Source organism: Lipophrys pholis, assembly GCF_963383615.2.
Source record: "Lipophrys pholis genome assembly, chromosome: 3".
NCBI lineage: Eukaryota > Metazoa > Chordata > Actinopteri > Blenniiformes > Blenniidae > Lipophrys > Lipophrys pholis.
The window spans coordinates 36029202-36047168 of record NC_137627.1 but is presented as its reverse complement, the minus strand read 5'-3'; the positions used below and the strand labels follow the sequence as shown (position 1 = coordinate 36047168).

Here is a 17967-nt window from a genome sequence, read left to right as displayed (position 1 = left end):
AGAGCGGAGTCGTCGTGTGAACAGACTCGAAACGCTACCATAGTTTTCTGTCTTCACTTGAAAATGATGTCATGTAGGAAATCATAAAGACTCCAGGAAGGAGCCCTGAGGAACACCAGGGTCAGACGGGAGTTCCTGGGAGTAACAGACTCACACACGTTCAGAGATTCACAGTTTATTGACACTGATCGACCGTGACGCTCCCAGAAAACCAAAAACACTGCCAACGGTAAAAGAAGCACTAAAACCGGATCCAGACCACAAACCAAGCAGACTGAAAGAAAAACTAATGGAAATTTAAAAAAAAAAAAAAAAAGGAGGGGGGAGGAGCCGTCTGCTTCTACATAATTCGAGTGGCCACGCCCACTTTGTTCCCATCAGTCTCTGCTGCCCCCCCCACCGTGGCCCCGCCCCCCTCAGTGCTCCAGGCGGCCCAGGAAGCGCAGGTTGAGGATCTTCAGCTGGTCGTCCAGCTCCATGCGCACGATTCCGTCGTCTCCGTCGATGCTGAGCAGGATGCCCGTGGCCTCGCGGTCTTCGCCCAGGATCACTTTCACCTGCGGGCGGCGAGCGTCCAGTTACAATCTGTCCCTTTAATGTGAAATGTCGACGCAGGAAGTGAACGACTGCTCTCACCTTGTTGTTCTTGGTGGGAGTGACGGGTTCTAGATGGTCGCTGCTGATGCTGACCACCTTCTCTGAGTCCTGCATGAACACCGAGCACATCCCCCCCTACACACACACACACACACACACACACACACACACACACACACACACACACACACACACACACACACACACACACACACACACACACACACACACACACACACACACACACACACACACACACACACACACACACACACACACACACACACACACACACACACACACACACACAGGTTATAGTAACATGGACCACTGGAAGTAGCATTAGCTTAAAATGCCAACATCAGAATATAAAGCATCTGACCCCTCTCACATCCAGATTATAGAGCATATTCCTCCTTTAACATCAGATTATAGAGCATCTTCCTTCTCTAACATCAGATTATAGAGCATCGTCATCCCCTTACATCAGATTATAGAGCATCTTCCTCCTCTAACATCAGATTATAGAGCATTTCCTCCTCTAACATCAGATTATAGAGCATCTTCATCCCCCTACATCAGATTATAGAGCATCTTCATCCCCCTACATCAGATTATAGAACATCTTCCTCCTCTAACATCAGATTATAGAGCATCTTCCTCCTCTAACATCAGATTATAGAACATCTTCCTCCTCTAACATCAGATTATAGAGCATCTTCCTCCTCCAACATGAGATTATAGATCATCTTCCACCTCTAACATCAGATTATGGAGCATCTTCATCCCCCTACATCAAATTATAGAGCATCTTCCACCTCTAACATCAGATTATAGAACATCTTCCTCCTCTAACATCAGATTATAGAGCATCTTCCAGCTCTAACAGCAGATTATAGAGCATCTTCCAGCAAAATGTAATCAGTTACTATCAGTGTGTCACATTAATACTTTTAATCTATACCAACTATAAGTAAAAAACTGAGATTTCAGTCCATTAGTTCTGAAGGTGTGTCGTGTGACATCACTTCCTGTCCCGCCCTCACCGTGACGCTCCGGATGACGCCCATCTGCCCCATCAGGTCCATGAAGGAGTCTTTGACCCGCACCAGGATGTCGGTGGTGACCCAGTCGCTGCCGCCCTGCTCGATGTTGGAGCCGGGGGTGTGAGGGTTGTATCCTCCAGGAGAGGGCGCTCCGGGCGTCATGGGGCTGTAGCCCACCGGGCTGGGACTGGGGCTGGCCTGCAGAGTGGCAGCAGTGAGTGGAACCTCCAGAGCAGCTGCAGTACTAATGCTGCTGGAGTTCTAATGCTGCTGTCGACCTGACGCTGCTGTCGACCTAACGCTGGTCGTGTCCTAACGCTGGTCGTGTCCTAACACTGGTCGTGTCCTAACGGCGGTCGTGTCCTAACGCTGGTCGTGTCCTAACGCTGGTCGTGTCCTCACGCTGCTGGAGTTGTAAGGCTGCTGTAGTCGTAACGCTGCTGGAGTTCTAATGGTGCTCGTGTCCTAACGCTGCTCGTGTCCTCACGTTGCACGTGTCCGAATGCTGCTCGTGTCCATTCGCTGCTCATGTCCCAACGCGGCTTGTGTCCTAACGCTTCTGGAGTCCTAACGCTACTTGTGTCCTCACGCTGCTGGTGTCCTCACGCTGCTCTTGTCCTAACCCTGCTCATGTCCTGACACTGGTCATGTCCTAACACTGCTGGAGTCGTAACGCTGCTGGATTCGGAACGCCGCTCGTGTCCCAATGTGGCTCGTGTCCCAACGCTGCTGGCGTCCCAACGCTGCTCGTGCCCTCACGCTGCTCTCGGCCTAACGCTGCTCGTGTCTTAACGCTGCTTGTGTCTTAACGCTGCTTGTGTCTTAACGCTGCTGGAGTCCCAACGCTGCTCGTGTCCTGACCCTGCTCTTGTCCTAACCCTGCTCATGTCCTGACACTGGTCATGTCCTAACGCTGCTGGAGTCCTAACGCTGCTCGTGCCCTCACGCTGCTCTCGGCCTAACGCTGTTAGTGTCCTGACGCTGCTCGTGTCTTAACGCTGCTTGTGTCCCAACGCTGCTCGTGTCCTGACGCTGCTCGTGTCTTAACGCTGCTCGTGTCTTAACGCTGCTTGTGTCTTAACGCTGCTTGTGTCCCAACGCTGCTCGTGTCCTGACGCTGCTCGTGTCCTGACGCTGCTCATGTCCTGATACTGGTCATGTCCTAACGCTGCTGGAGTCCTAACGCTGCTGGAGTCCTAACGCTGCTGGAGTCCTCATGCTATGCCTCTGCTCGGGTCTGTTTCGTACCTGATACGCCATGGGCGAGGGCGTTGGATGGTAGCTGGCCGGCGAGTGTGTGTTCTGGTAGCCGACCGGTGACGGCGCCACCTGGTGGTAGCTCTGAGGACTGGGACTGGGCTGGTAGGAGCCCTGAGGGGACGGGGCGGCGTACGGAGAGTACTGCTCCGTGTTGTACCTGAAGACACAGACACTCGTTTACAGACTGACACCACATCTTTCATTCACCAAGTCACGACTATGGTTCTTCAGGTCAGACCTGAGGTTCTTCAGGGACTCGTCTTGGAGCCACACCTCTTTTCACACAACATTAACCAGAGACCCGTTCACACACAGAATGCTGACAGACCAAAGACAGACCAGAAAACGACCACTGTGCCCTCGACTAGACCTGACCGGTTTAACAAACTATACTAGCTAGAACACGTCATGGAAATATAATTTTAGTTTTTATTTATGAAAGTACATCTTTTAGAGTTTGACACCTTCTGATTTTCTGTTTTCTTTGACACCAAAATAATGTCATCGTCATCATTTTTTAAAATCATACCTGGCCACAAAGTGTTTTCTGATACAGATCTGTGCGTTGCAGAGCTTTGTTTCATCTCTGTTTATTGGAGATCTGTGTGTTTTAGATCTGTGTTGCAGTGAAATGTTGTAGATGTGTGTTTTAGTGTTGTGTATAGATGTGTTATAACCGTGTGTTGCAGATCTGCTGTTCTAGACTCATAATAAACCTGCTTGTTATCGATCCATGTGCTGTATAACAGTGTGTTATAGATCTGCTTGTAATAGATCTGTGTGCTGTATAACAGTGTGTTATAGATCTGCTTGTAATAGATCTGTGTGCTGTATAACAGTGTGTTATAGATCTGCTTGTAATAGATCTGTGTGCTGTAGAATTCAGCTGCGTAGAGCTGTAGATCTAGCATGTTGTAGATCTACGTGTTTTAGCTTTTTGTATAGATCTGCTATAACCTTGTGGTGTAGATCTACTGCTGTAGATCCATCAGCTTTATATCTGTTATAGATAAGCTTGTCATGGATCTATGTGCTGTATATCTGTATTGTAGATCTTCCTGGTATAGATTTGTGTGACATTTCTCCTTAACTTTTTCTTTTCTACTTGTTTTCTGCCGTTCATGTCGAGTCGGTTCAGTTTCAGATCAGGTTTTTAAAACAGATCATTTTAACTGTTTTATTTCCTCGAGCCGTTTCAGCAGCTGAAGCTGAAGATCTGGAGGTTAAAGAGCGCTCAGTACTCACATTGCGGGCGTGCCAGGAGTCTGGGGGTTGTACTGAGGGTTGACCTGTGGAGAGGGGACTTCTGGGTAACCCGGGGTCTGGGGGTTGGGCGTGCCGCCGTAGCCCTGAGGCGAAGGCGAGGGCTCGTCGTCGTAGCCGAAGTCGTACTCCTCCTCGTTCCTGCAGAAGAAACCGGAGTGAGAAACACGAGGTTGCCGTCCACCGGGGGAGGGGGTCAGACGTCAGGCTCTCTCCGATACCTGGACGGCGTGTTGGGGTTGCTGGGGTCCCAGGCGCCGCTCTGACCCGGCGTCCTGCTCCCATCATGCAGCGGGGTCTGGGAGCCGTAGTGCGGCGTGCGGTTTCCTGGACGAGCAGCAGAGGACAGAAGGAGCTTGTTAACAACTCTGGAGTGCAGTACTTCTACTCCAATAAATACAAAAACACTGAGGTGAAACAGAGTGTGGGCCGATTCTCAGGACAAACTACGTCCCGTGCTGGCAGTACGATGACTGCTCAACACTGCCTCCGAGCATACTGACGTGACGTTACCTGATCCATTTATCACCTTCTGATCTAAAACAATTTATTCATTCTTTTGTTCTCATCTGAGAAGATTTGATGCACACTGGTGTTCCACAGGGTTCCTCACTGGGCCCGGCCACGCTTTATAAAATATGTTTTCACTTCGAAGCACATTCCCCCAAACACTGACCAAAACTTCACGGCAACGACAAACGAGACGGAGGATCAGTTTTAACAGGGTGCCGTGTTTTATCAGAGGAACGTTGGAACAACTTTTCACCTCTTTTGTTTTCCTCCAAGTGTAAAAACAAAACTACTTGTATGGAGGCCATCACAGGAAGAACCAGGGAGGTGAGGAGTGGCGCCTTACCGTCATGCAGCGGGGTCTGGGAGCCGTACATGGGGGTTCTGGAGCCGGTGCCGTACATGGGGGTCTGGGAGCCATACATGGGGGTCCGACCGTGGGCAGAGGTCATGCCGCTGTGCTTCTTGGCTCCCCTGAAGGCAGAAACAATGACGACGGTGAGGGAGTCACAGTGGAGTCTAGCTTCGCCCACAAAAAAACCTCGATGAAACTGTGAAAGTTTAATCCCAGAGAAACCGTCTGATCACAAACAGACGTCTGCTGGAGTCATTCTGGAAGTTTCTATTGCTTCACAATGTACAATTATTTCTGGATTATAAGCCGCTACTCTTTCCACTTATGTTCCATGTATCGGCGGCATGAAGCCGATACACGGGTGATGCGTTCAGGTGCATCATGTAACTCCGAGCTGCTGGCTGAACAATCATCCTCCTCTGAATCACAATCAGCAGATAACTGATGAAATACGTTGTGAACAGAGATAAAACCCTCAGTGTTTGTAATTTCTCTCTCCCTTCATGTGGTTCAGTGGCGTTCACATTCACTTTAGAACCGGATCAAACCTCCTGCAGTTACACCAGCTGCTGGTTAGGGGGCGCTGCCACCCAAAACAAACACTGACCAGAGAGGAAACGAAGGAGAAACATGGCTCATTGATTGGTCCAGAACGAAAGAGGAAGTCCCGCCCCTTTAGCTCGTAGTGGCTAGGCTAGTTAGCTCGTGGGTAACGGGTTGCCACAAAGAACCGCGACGTCTCGTCTTCAGACCAGATCTCAATGAGTCTTCCTCGCTACTCCCTCCTCTACACGCAAGATATTCTTTAACTTTCTTCGTCTACTTCTTCGGATTGGCACAGATAGCTTCGTTTGTTTACTACCCAGAATGCACCGCGCTCTACCTCACGTCCTCTGACCCCGCCCACTAGAAAGATCATTTGCAAACGAACCGACATTGAGCATTTGAAGAGGACCAAAGATCTTGTTAGCTCCGGTTCAAAGTTGGTTCTCGTCGCTCAAACCAAACAGTTTTCCCAAGAAGACACTCTGGTCTGGACCAAACAGAACGTGAACGTAGAGACGTAGAGCTTAAAATGTGGCTTTGAGACCGAGACCAGCGGCTCCAAACGGAGCAGCCCGAAGAGTCCGACTGTGTGACGCTGAAGACGCGTCGTTATGTGAACGTCTCTAGTGTGTGTGACAGACTGGGGGGAGGAGGAGGAGGAGGAGGAGGGGTAGTACATGGTGGTGAGTCGCTGTCGGTCCACAGAGATGGTCTGGCAGGTGGAGTGCAGCTCCACTCGGGCCGTCGACTCCGTGGCGTCCTTCACCACCCCGATGTATCCTGGGAAATCCAGACCAAGAGCTCAGTGACACAAACAACTTCTTTGATTTTTTTGAGGGTGTAAATTTAAAGACCGTGCGCCCCTTACCTTTGTAAGGACCCTGCGAGATGCGAACCGTCTGGCCAATCAGCTCGTTGTCTCGGCGCCCTCGGCCCCGTCCCATCCCCCCTCCCCCGCCTCCTCTCTGCTGAGCACCTGAAGAGAGAAAATAATCCAGAGTGACGTTCTGGTTGGATCGTTTTGACCGCAGCTTAAACTGGAAATTAAAAACTGCAGTTAAACGTTCATGAAGGCGCTCCACAGGGCTTCTCACTGGGCCCACTGCATTCACGCCCATTAAACTGAAGTGTTTCCTTGAGGTGAAAATGAGCAGGACATAAGATTAGTGAGATTTTGTGTAAAAGAAAAGCACATTAAGGCTCCGTTTACACAATGTTTGAAGTGTAAACGCAACATTTTTGTTCCAGAGAAGTTTGGCGTTTACATGGCAGCGTTTTGAAAATGATGTCTCGTCACTTTAGTGTTGTTTGGCAAGTGCTGCTCAGGCTCATCTGGTTGTAACTGTTGCTGGCTGGGAGGTGCTGGGATCTGTGTTTGGATCCATTAAAGAGAAAATACTCAGTTATGCTCGGGGGAAATTCCTATTGACTGTGTCGATCGACCGTGTTTCAAAACATTCAGAATTTTTCCTTTTTTCAAATCAACACACAAGTTTAGTCTAAACTAACATTTTTAACTTTCCCTCATCCAAATGCTCCATATTCTGCTTATTGATGTCACTTGTGAAATTTCCACATGTTAATTTTTTCCACTCAACGTTTCGATAAACAAAAGGTAAAAATGAACTTGAAGAGAGTTGAAATGACGGCGTCCAGCTCCGGAAACACACTTCTGTCCCCTGCTACATGCAGAGCATGTGAACGGCTCACCTCCTCCTCCGTGGTGCATGGGGCTGCTGATCCGAGGGCTCATGGGGGCGAATCCTCCCACCGTGAAGTTCGTCACATCTCTGGGCTGAAACACACACACACACACACACACACACACACACACACACACACACACACACACACACACACACACACACACACACACACACACACACACACACACACACACACACACACACACACACACACACACACACACACACACACACACACACACACACACACACACACACACACACCACGTCAACAGGAGTGTGTGTTCCGTTCTTGAACGTATCAGGTTCTGTGCCTGTGTGTAAAACAGGTGTGAAGGTTTCACTCGCGCTGACCTTTGACCCCCCGGCCAGCACCAGGTGTCGGGTCTTGCACACAAACATGCCGCCGTTTTCCACCAATTTCTTACAGTGAAGGAAGGCGAAGCCCCTGAACAGGTGACGGATCTCCCCCTCACGGCCCTGAGACACACACGCACGCACACACACAGTTAAATGTTGATGCTAAGCTAAATGCCAATGCTAAGCTAAATGCTAATGCTAAGCTAAATGCTAATGCCCGACCTACCGAGTGCGGCCCGTCGATGACCTTCACGATGTCCTTGACGTGGATGTTGTTCTGCTCGGAGTCCAGAGCCACGGCGAAGCGGTTGTCCTTCCTGCGGTTGACCGCCTGGTGGCGCACCGTCAGCACCTTCCCGTGCATGTTCAGCACCTGAGACGCACGGCAGATTCAAACCGAGCCCGCGACCCCTGAACTCCAACCCCGGCGGGGAGCAGACTGTTACCTGGAAGGTCTCCCTCTCCAGCCGCACAATGACGCCCACCGTCTGGGGGTCCAGCTGCACCAGCTCCCCCCACTCGTGCTGCCCGCCAGCGTCCACGCCGGACGCCGTCTCCGAGCAGAGCTGCAGGTCTCGGGGTAACACTTTCAGCTACACACACACACACACACACACACACACACACACACACACACACACACACACACACACACACACACACACACACACACAATTTTGAAAACAATGTCCGTTTTCATGTTGGGCCACTAGTTGGTGCTGTTGGTTGTTTTTGTAATGAAGCCACGTTGTTGAAACATCGTTCTGATTGTCCAGCTACTGAGTTTTACTCCCCTTTCCATGGAGATGGACCGTTTTCTAAAAGTTGTGTGCCGCCCTGTTCCCCCCCACCCACCCCCCGTTTCCATGGAGACAGGTCTGATTCCAGACGTGTGTGTGTGTGGAACTTGGATAAAGTGGATAAGATAAAGCTAGAAGGAAAGAACTGAATGAAAAGAATGGAAGGCAGGGGGATGAAGGATGGAGCAGGAACCTCGTGCATGGTGAGGTCGGAGAACAGGATGACGAAGTTCTCCTCCACGCGGACGATGAGGCCGGTGTCTCCTTCGTATCGGCCGGCGATCACCTTCACGTGGTCGCCCATACGGAAGTACTTCCTCAACTCGTGAGCCGGGAACTCCAGGGGGTCCTACACACACACACACACACACACGCACGCACGCACGCACACACACACACACACCTTAATGATACTTTTCCTCTCTGTTTTTGTCCGATTACCGGAGTCATTTTTGTGAAGTGTGTGTGTGTGTGTGTGTGTGTGTGCGTGTACCTTGAGGTCTTCATGTTTGGGCATGATGGTGATCTTGTTGCCGTCCACACTGAGGATTTTTCCCTGCAGGTTGATCAACTCTCCTTCACACACCTCCACGTTGTCGCCAGACTGCAGGTTGTGTTCACGCTCCTTGCCTACACACACACACACACACACACACACACACACACACACACACACACACACACACACACACACACACACACACACACACACACACACACACACACACACACACACACACACACACACACACACACACACACACACACACACACACACACACACACACACACACACACACACACACTGAAACTCTGTCTTGTGTGTGTGTGCTGGACTTCAGACTGAAGCTGAAGTGTGTACCTGACTCTGTCACGACCTCCAGGTCGATTCCTTCAGGCTGGTCCTCGTACTTCTCCAGCTCCGACAGGGTGGGCTTCACTCCGTCTGTGATCTGACAGACACAGACACCTTTTACTCAGTGTTTCGAAGTATTGCCACCTCTGTCTTTATGTGTGTGTTCCTCACCACGGCTGACATGGCAAAGCTCTTGAACAGGAAGCCTTTACGACTGTAACGGTTCCCCTCGAAGATCATGAAGTCGCCATCGTGGCTGACCTCCCCTCCCAGAGACCTACACACACACACACACACACACACACACACACACACACACACACACACACACACACACACACACACACACACACACACACACACACACACACACACACACACACACACACACACACACACACACACACACACACACACACACACACACACACACACACACACACACACACACACACACACACACACACACACACACACACACACACACACAGAAATTAATTCAAGGCCAAACAAGAGGTTTGATCAGTTTGTGAAACAGCGGAGCAGCGTCTGCGTAGAGTCAAGGTCGAGGCCTCATCTGATTGGCCCAATGGTGTGTGTGTGTGTGTGTGTGGTGTACCTGATCTTCTCAGCATCAAACAGCCTCTGAGCAGGTCTCTTGAACTTCTTCCTCTTGGCGAACCAGTCTTTCTGCAGGACGGACACACACAGTGAGCGCATACAGTGGGTCTTGTTGGAACCAGGACTCTTGTGCTTGTGTGTGTGTGTGTGTGTGTGTGTGTGTGTGTGTGTGTACCAGGCTCATCTTGGCCTTGATGCGGTCCAAGTCTATCCGGGGGACCATCTTCAGGGAGATGGTGTTCTGACTGGGTTCCACGTAGTCGACCTGCAGGAGGGAGGAACATGAGAAGCTCATTTCACCTCCTCAAACCGTGTGTGTGTGTGTGTGTGTGTGTGTGTGTGTGCGGGTGGGTGAGGAGATTCATGCCCATGTGTATCCACAGCATTCCACATCAGTACACTTGTCCATTCATACACGATGTGAACTCCTCGCCCGGTTTTTCCCCATTTGTTGTAAATATCATCCCTCCTCCTTCTATTGCTAAAAAAAAAGCTCTGATCATCTGAATGCTCGCTAAGTTCTATGTAACTGCTGATGACTTGACGACTTAGACCACGTTTTATGATATTTAAGTTACTGCCTTATATGTATCTTCCCCAACAAAAAGTTAAAAGGGTTATGTTTTAGGCTGCATGTATTTATTCATTGGTTTATATGTATTTTACCAACTTTTCACAAAAACTACTCACCTGAATTGCATGAAATCTTCAGGGATGATTTGTCATCATCAAGGACCAATCCAGTAGATTTTGAGACGTTAACAACTAACTGTTTCAAATAAATCCCCCAAAACTGTGAAAAAATGTCCCATACAAAGTGGATGAGAGAGGCACCTCATGGAGCTCAAAGGAGCTCAACGCCTGTTGCCATGGAGACGATTCCTGCTCAGTGTTTCACAGTGATGTAGCTACTTGACAGGCTAGTTAGCATCGCTATGAGCTAATGGCTATCATGCTAGCCATGATAACTCAGTTACGCAAACAAATATGGCGTTGGCGAAGGTCTGCGCTCTACCGAGTGTAACTCTGGTTAATCTATGTGATTAAAAGAGGAGAGGAACATACTGAGATATGCCTGTTCTGTTTTTCATGTGCGTGCGCACACACACACACACACACACACACACACACACACACACACACACACACACACACACACACACACACACACACACACACACACACACACACACACACACACACACACACACACACACACACACACACACACACACACACACACACACACACACACACACACACACACACACACACACACACACCTGGGCGATGTCGTCCTTGTACAGGCCCCTCTTGAGCCGGACCCAGGACTTGGGCTTCAGGTTGGTGACCTCCTTCACCACCTTGAGGACGTCGGTCATCTCCTTGATGGGAACCATCTGCTGGTTCCAGAAGCCCATGCGCAGGTTCCCGATGCCCTCGATGGCCGCCTTCACGTGCGTCTGCTTGTACGACTCCACGTAGATGTAGCCCTTGACGTGATCCGGCGCCACCACCGACTTGATCTGCAGAGGCTGTGGGGGGGCGGGGGGCGGGGTTAACGGGCGGCCAGGAGAAGCTTAGCGGCAGGAGTGGAGCTGCGTGAGTCTCACCGTGTCTGTGAACTGGTAGGCGATGAACTTCCTCATGAGGGCGATGGCGGTCGCTCGCTCCTCTCCGATCTGCAGACACAAAACGAGACAATAAGGGGGGTGGGGGGGCTGCATTGTGTGTGTGTGTGTGTGTGTGTGTGTGTGTGTGTGTGTGTGTGCGTACCTTACACTTGACCGTCCACAGATTGGGATCCCTGTCAACGACAAACACGAGACATTTAGTGAACTGTGACATCACAGGCTTCCTGGATGCCGATTGGTGGATCTGTGTTTACATACTTGACACCAGGAAGTAGCTGCTGCTGCGTGATGTCATCAGAAAGCTCCTCGGACCCGCCGGAGAAACTGGAAGCAGAAATAAAAAATGCTTTAAAGCAGTGGCGAGGACAGAGGGAGCGTAAACATTTTATTATTAAAAAACCACGCTGATGGCGGAGCTGAAGAGGCGGGACACTCACTGCTCTCCTCCAGACGACTTGGCGTACTTCCTCATGTAGTATTCGCCCAGCGCCTCCTCCCGGGAGTCTCTGCAACACACAGTCAGGTCATGAGGAACCGTTCAGCAGCTCTGGTTCTACCAGTCGGGCCGTCCCAGGCTTTCTGGGCAGCTCCTCCTGGGCATCTCAGCTAAATGCTACAATCATCAAACTCAGCATCGTTGACCCGTCTGAACGCTAATCGTTCTATGACCTCTGACATTGTCGCGGTTCTCCGACCGGAGCAACGTGGAGAGAAGAAGAGACTTGGTACCTCCAGAGGTTCTGCAGCCGTCGGGATCCGGAGTGATCCTCGTCCAGAACCACGTGGTCGATGTTGGACACTGGAGGGACGAGATGGACGGGGTCAAACTAGTCCAGTGATCAGTCTGGAGGTCAGGAGGTCTATCAGTCAGTCAGTCAGTCAGGCAGTCAGTCCATCAGTCAGGAGGTCAGTCGGTCAGTCTGGAGGTCAGTAGGTCAGTCAGAAGGTCAGTCGGTCAGTCTGGAGGTCAGTCGGTGAGTCTGGAGGCCAGGAGGTCAGTCTGGAGGTCAGTCAGTCGGTCAGTCTGGAGGCCAGGAGGTCAGTCATTCGGTCAGTCAGTCAGTCAGTCTGGAAGCCAGTCGGTCAGTCATTCGGTCAGTCAGTCAATCAGCCAGGAGGTCAGTCTGGAGGTCAGTCAGTCTGGTGGTCAGTCAGGAGGTCAGTCGGTCAGGAGGTGGATGGAGAAATAAAACAGGTCTTACCTTCAGCTTCTTCTGCTCAGGTCCACACAGTGAAGGAAGAGAGGAAGAGGAGCGACAGAAGGAGAGAGAAGATCAAAGGATGAAGAGGAGGATGATGATGATGAAGACAGAAGCCAGCAGACAAATGGACACAGGAGCAGAGTCAGGCAGCAGCCACACAAAGCATGATGGGAGAAAAGAGACAACAGAAAAACAAGGTGAGTAATGGCGGCATGGAGGCACGGAGGGGGGGGGTTAGCATTAGCTTCTGTCATAGTGGGTTCTATGTATTCTGTTTCCTGTGCGCCACACAAGAAGCTCATGTTCTGAACAGGGCGGAGGTCCACCGGCAGCAGGGCGGAGGTCACATCCACTGTCTGCTCACACTTCTACTGCACCACCAGGTGTCATTCAATCAATCAATCACTACATTGATATGAAGCAACGAGGCCAAACGCAACTGTTCCACAGTGGGGGGGTTTGGTTTCACATTGGATGGATTGGTTCCACAGTGGAGGGACTGGCTACACAGCGGGGGGATTGGTTCGGTTCTACAGTGGGGGGAGGTTTGGTTCTAAAGTGGAGGGTTTGGTTCGGTTCTACAGTGGGGGGAGGTTTGGTTCTAGAGTGGAGGGTTTGGTTCAGTTCCACAGTGGGGGGAGGTTTGGTTCTAGAGTGCAGGGGATTGGTTCTAGAGTGGAGGGGTTTGGTTCAGTTCCACAGCGGGGGGAGGTTTGGTTCTAGAGTGGAGGGTTTGGTTTGGTTCTATAGTGGGGGGAGGTTTGGTTCTAGAGTGGAGGGTTTGGTTCAGTTCCACAGCGGGGGGAGGTTTGGTTCTAGAGTGGAGGGGTTTGGTTCTAGAGTGGAGGGTTTGGTTTGGTTCTACAGTGGGGGGAGGTTTGGTTCTAGAGTGGAGGGGTTTCGTTCAGTTCTACAGTGGGGGAGGTTTGGTTCTACAGTGGGGGGAGGTTTGGTTCTACAGTGGGGGAGGTTTGGTTCCACAGTGGGGGGGTTTGGTTTGGTTCTACAGTGGGGGGAGGTTTGGTTCTACAGTGGGGGAGGTTTGGTTCTACAGTGGGGGAGGTTTGGTTCCACAGTGGGGGGAGGTTTGGTTCTACAGTGGGGGGAGGTTTGGTTCCACAGTGGGGGGAGGTTTGGTTCAGTTCCACAGTGGGGGGAGGTTTGGTTCCACAGTGGGGGGAGGTTTGGTTCAGTTCCACAGTGGGGGGAGGTTTGGTTCCACAGTGGTGTTGAATTGTTTGGATTTAACAGTAAAAGATTAGTTTTTGGATGCCGGAGCCTGACAGTGAATTTGCCCTCAGTGCTTCCTGACAGGAGTGACAGTCACAGTAACACGGCGGCGTGCTGGGGTGGGCGGGGTTAATAAGGGGGTGGTACCAGATGGATGTTCACTTGTTTCGGGAACACATGGATATCAATGAAAACATCGGCGCCATCTTGAGCAGAACATTACCGTTAACTGGAGACGGCATGCACGTTGGAGGGGGGAGGGAGGGGGCGCCGGCGAGACAGAGAGAGTTGAGTCAGAAAACAGGACATGCTGCGTCTCCAACCACACAACGCTATGCTAAGTCCACCGCTAACAGCGGAGGATACGGACGGTAGCGGGTTTCCACAATGCGTTGGGACTCCACTTCTTCGTACAGACGATTCGATACGATCGTGGTTTCATTCACAGCGAACAGGACATCTCACCGTCAGTTTCATCAGGTTCCGACAAATTCAATTTGAAGGTCGCGCAGCGTGAACGGACGTGAAGACTCACTCACTGACGGATACGTGAGCGATGGAACGGGACGAAAAGTTGAGACGCGTCAAGATTGAGTTCATGACGCCGAATTACAGGAAGAGTCTGAAGAACATCTCAGACTGACGGTCGGTAAACACCGGAACGTTTCTGCCACCCGAAAACACAACTGCTCAAATACGCTCCGACTCCGTCGTCGTGTCGACGGGCGAAAGAGACACTTTCTGAAACCCTCCGCCCAGCGGCCGGCGGGAATGCTGCTAACGCTCACCACATTGGTAGTAACCAGTAGTTCTGCACATGCTCAGCAGAGCCAATCAGAACAAAGTTTCCTCCGTGGTGTCATTACTCCCAGTCCTTATTCTCTTGGGACTCTGTACTTTTATTTTGACAGTCACCGTAATAACAATCCAACTTGGTAGTTTTATTTTGACAGTCACTGTAATAACAATCCAACTTGGTAGTTTTATTTTGACAGTCACCGTAATAACAATCCAACTTGGTAGTTTTATTTTGACAGTCACCGTAATAACAATCCAACTTGGTAGTTTTATTTTGACAGTCACTGTAATAACAATCCAACTTGGTAGTTTTATTTTGACAGTCACCGTAATAACAATCCAACTTGGTAGTTTTATTTTGACAGTCACCGTAATAACAATCCAACTTGGTAGTTTTATTTTGACAGTCACTGTAATAACAATCCAACTTGGTAGTCTGTCCACTAGAACGTCCACGTTCTCCCAGTGTTCATGTTTAGGGCTCTCTGTTCTGTGCGATGCATTTTTCTGTGAAACGTTGCCGTGGAAACGGGGCCTGAAGATCCTCGGTTGACGTTCAAGAAGCTTTAGTGAAATTGACTCGTAAGACGTTTCGTTTTAGCGACGATGACGGAAGATCGTGATTTAAGACGCAGCACAGATAAAGCCTTGTACACATCTGGACCGACCGCCTGCTCGACACTCTGTGTGTGTGTGTGTGTGTGTGTGTGTGTGTGTGTGTGTGTGTGTGTGTGTGTGTGTGTGTGTGTGTGTGAGAGCATGGCTGAGTGTGTGTCGCTCACCTTTCTCCAGAATATCCTCGGCTCCTTCCTCCCACTGGTCCTCCTCATCCTCATACTCGTCGTCCACATCTGGACACACAGACACGAAGACACGTTAAAGCTCGCTGTGTCTCAGAGGAAGCGCCTTCGTCGTCATCATCATCATCATCATCATCATCATCACCGGCTTCGTCCAGGATGAAGCCTCCATGTCTGGGCTTCTTCCTGGGACGGTCGTCGTCGTCCTCCTCCTCCTCTTCATCGTACTCCTCCTCATCCTCCAGGTCCTCCCCCTCCTCTTCGGCCACCTTGTCGCTGCCCACCGGGCTGTTGGTTTCCTCCTGGTGGAGAAAACAAACGCACCAGCGGAGTCAACCTCAGTCAGATTGTTAGAGGCTCCAGCTTGGCTCAGTAGAATCCACAAGACCATCGAAATGATCCGGAAAAACAAACTAAAACAACGACTGAAAGATTTTTTCTTTTTTACTGATTTTCAACCTTTTGTGTTTAATAAATCACGTTCTGAATGTTGACGAGCGCCTCGTTTACACGACAACATTTAAAGTCAAACACGTCGTATTTGTGTTTCTGTTTCACGTTTACGTGACAACGTTTTTCATGGAAACAGTGGAAATCCTGAAAATGATGTAGTTTTCATGTTGGGCCACTAGGTGGTCCAAGTAGATACCGTCCATCTACTGAGCATGTGCAGAACAACTAGTCACTACTACAGTGGTGCTCAGGACCAGCCGTCTACACGGAACAGAGCCAAAGACTTTTCAGAAAGTTGCTTTTTTTCCCACGGAAATGGAGAATTTTTGAAAAGTTCCACTTTGGCAGCAGTTTTCAACAGACTAGGTTGTCAGCCGCTCCGAGCGCCATTGTCGTATAAACAGACGCGCAAAATGCTACAGAAGTTCTGCATTTTCAGTTCAGACATAGTCGTGACATTCGTCGACAACGAATCGGCGCTGCTGCGAATTCCCACCCCCGTGTCACAACAGCTGCTCATGCACGTGTAAACAAACATGGCGGCCCTGTAGTGATACGACTGGCTGTCTGAACCGTAGTTATATAGTTCATATCAGTAGTTATATAGCTCATATCAGTAGTTATATAGTTGAGACTCTCCCTGAAAGCATCCGATTCCTCATCAGTCACTAGAATGTCGCTTCTCCATGTTGTTCACGTTTATAGTGTTTTGTTCTCTGCACGTCTGTGTGGTTTCATTACAAGAAAAGGGACAGCGCCCTCCTGTGGCCCGGCAGACTAACTACATGGTTGTCAGTGTGTCCGCCGCGGCAGTGGAGACGGAACCCTCTTTTTGTTTTGGTTTTAACAGATTAGATGTTGTCATGTGAAACGTTGTGGTGTAAACGGGTCGGAGTCACTGGGAGCAGGTAGATGTTAAATAAAAGCAGTCCAAGGATGGAGCCTTGAGGAACCCCACCAGTGACCTTTCACATGCTCAGATTCATAACAACCTATGAAACAGAATAGAGCCTGTCCTAACGAGGAAGATTTAAACCAATTTAATGACTGAAGTGTCTGAAACCCCCAAACCATTTTTAAACTGCAGCGGTTTGTTGTGGTCACCTGTCTAAGATCCACACACATACAAGCTTTGCAGGCAGTGTTCTGGCCGTTTCTCCTCCCCAAAATGAGTCTTTTGACCAGTTATTTTAAATCAGAACATGATTCTATTTGAACAGTCTTGTTCTGCTCCGGTATGAACCGGGGTTAGCGCCGCCTGCCAGCCGGGCGCGCGCTGCCTGCCAGCCGGGCGCTCACCTCATTCTCCTCCGCCTCCTCTGCCTCTCCGTCGCTGCTGCGCTCGCTCTGGTTGTCGGAGAAGTCGCTGTCCTCGCTGTCCGACATGTCGAACCTGTGGACGGACCGCAGAGATCAGCGAAGGTCCGCCGGTCAGTCCCGGATCAAACTGATGCTAGGCTAATGCTAGGCTAATGCTAGGCTAAACAGCAGCCGCTGCGAGCAGCCGGGCTAACACAGCTAACAACCCCGATATATTCCAAACTGAGGTGATCGGGTGTGAACCGCTGACCTCCGCGGCTGGCACTTACCCGCTTTAATCTCCCACGGGGGATTTTAATCCAGAAAAAAAAGGGTATAGCGCGGAAAATTCGGTTATTTTGGTTCTTGTGATGCTTCACTGAACCACACAGCCGCGAGATTTCACAAAGTAGCGCCAGAAACTATCGCGAGATTTGGAGAGTGTGCAGACAAACAGAGAAGAGGACTCACTCTGTTTTGTTTTTTTAAAGACAGAAACTTTCAAAGTTTGTGGTCTGTTCTGTTAAGTGTTGAAATGGCTCAAATTTGAGAAAATAAACCGTTTTATTCACATCTGATGATTCAAAATGCTTCAATAAGAAAATAAATGATTAAATTACATTCATATGAA

The 17967-nt window shown here is 50.1% G+C and overlaps 1 protein-coding gene across 1 annotated transcript; it reads right to left on the bottom strand.

The window, feature by feature from the left end:
* Positions 1-161: 161 nt before the first annotated feature.
* On the bottom strand, positions 162-17747 carry supt5h (SPT5 homolog, DSIF elongation factor subunit). Its single transcript, XM_080459302.1, has 29 exons — positions 17627-17747; positions 17337-17430; positions 15730-15886; positions 15567-15635; positions 12284-12353; positions 11992-12060; positions 11813-11878; positions 11697-11727; positions 11534-11602; positions 11204-11455; positions 10096-10185; positions 9919-9989; positions 9471-9576; positions 9306-9396; positions 8937-9073; positions 8637-8792; positions 8090-8236; positions 7870-8016; positions 7638-7763; positions 7288-7372; positions 6446-6553; positions 6255-6357; positions 5023-5150; positions 4388-4493; positions 4149-4307; positions 2892-3060; positions 1644-1841; positions 637-732; positions 162-557 (listed from the first exon to the last, which is right to left on the bottom strand). Exons 2-29 carry the CDS (start codon positions 17421-17423, stop codon positions 417-419), a joined length of 3234 nt encoding a protein of 1077 aa, XP_080315428.1. The 5' UTR covers positions 17424-17430; positions 17627-17747; the 3' UTR covers positions 162-416.
* Positions 17748-17967: the final 220 nt, after the last annotated feature.

Excerpts from the sequence above, each read along its gene's own strand:
- supt5h (XM_080459302.1), bottom strand. The coding sequence starts at position 17,423 with ATGTCGGACAGCGAGGACAGCGACTTCTCCGACAACCAGAGCGAGCGC. Across the intron at positions 8,793-8,936 it reads CCAAACATGAAGACCTCAAG|GACCCCCTGGAGTTCCCGGC; the intron begins GTACACGCACAC and ends GTGTGTGTGTAG. Across the intron at positions 8,017-8,089 it reads TGGAGAGGGAGACCTTCCAG|GTGCTGAACATGCACGGGAA; the intron begins GTAACAGTCTGC and ends CGTGCGTCTCAG.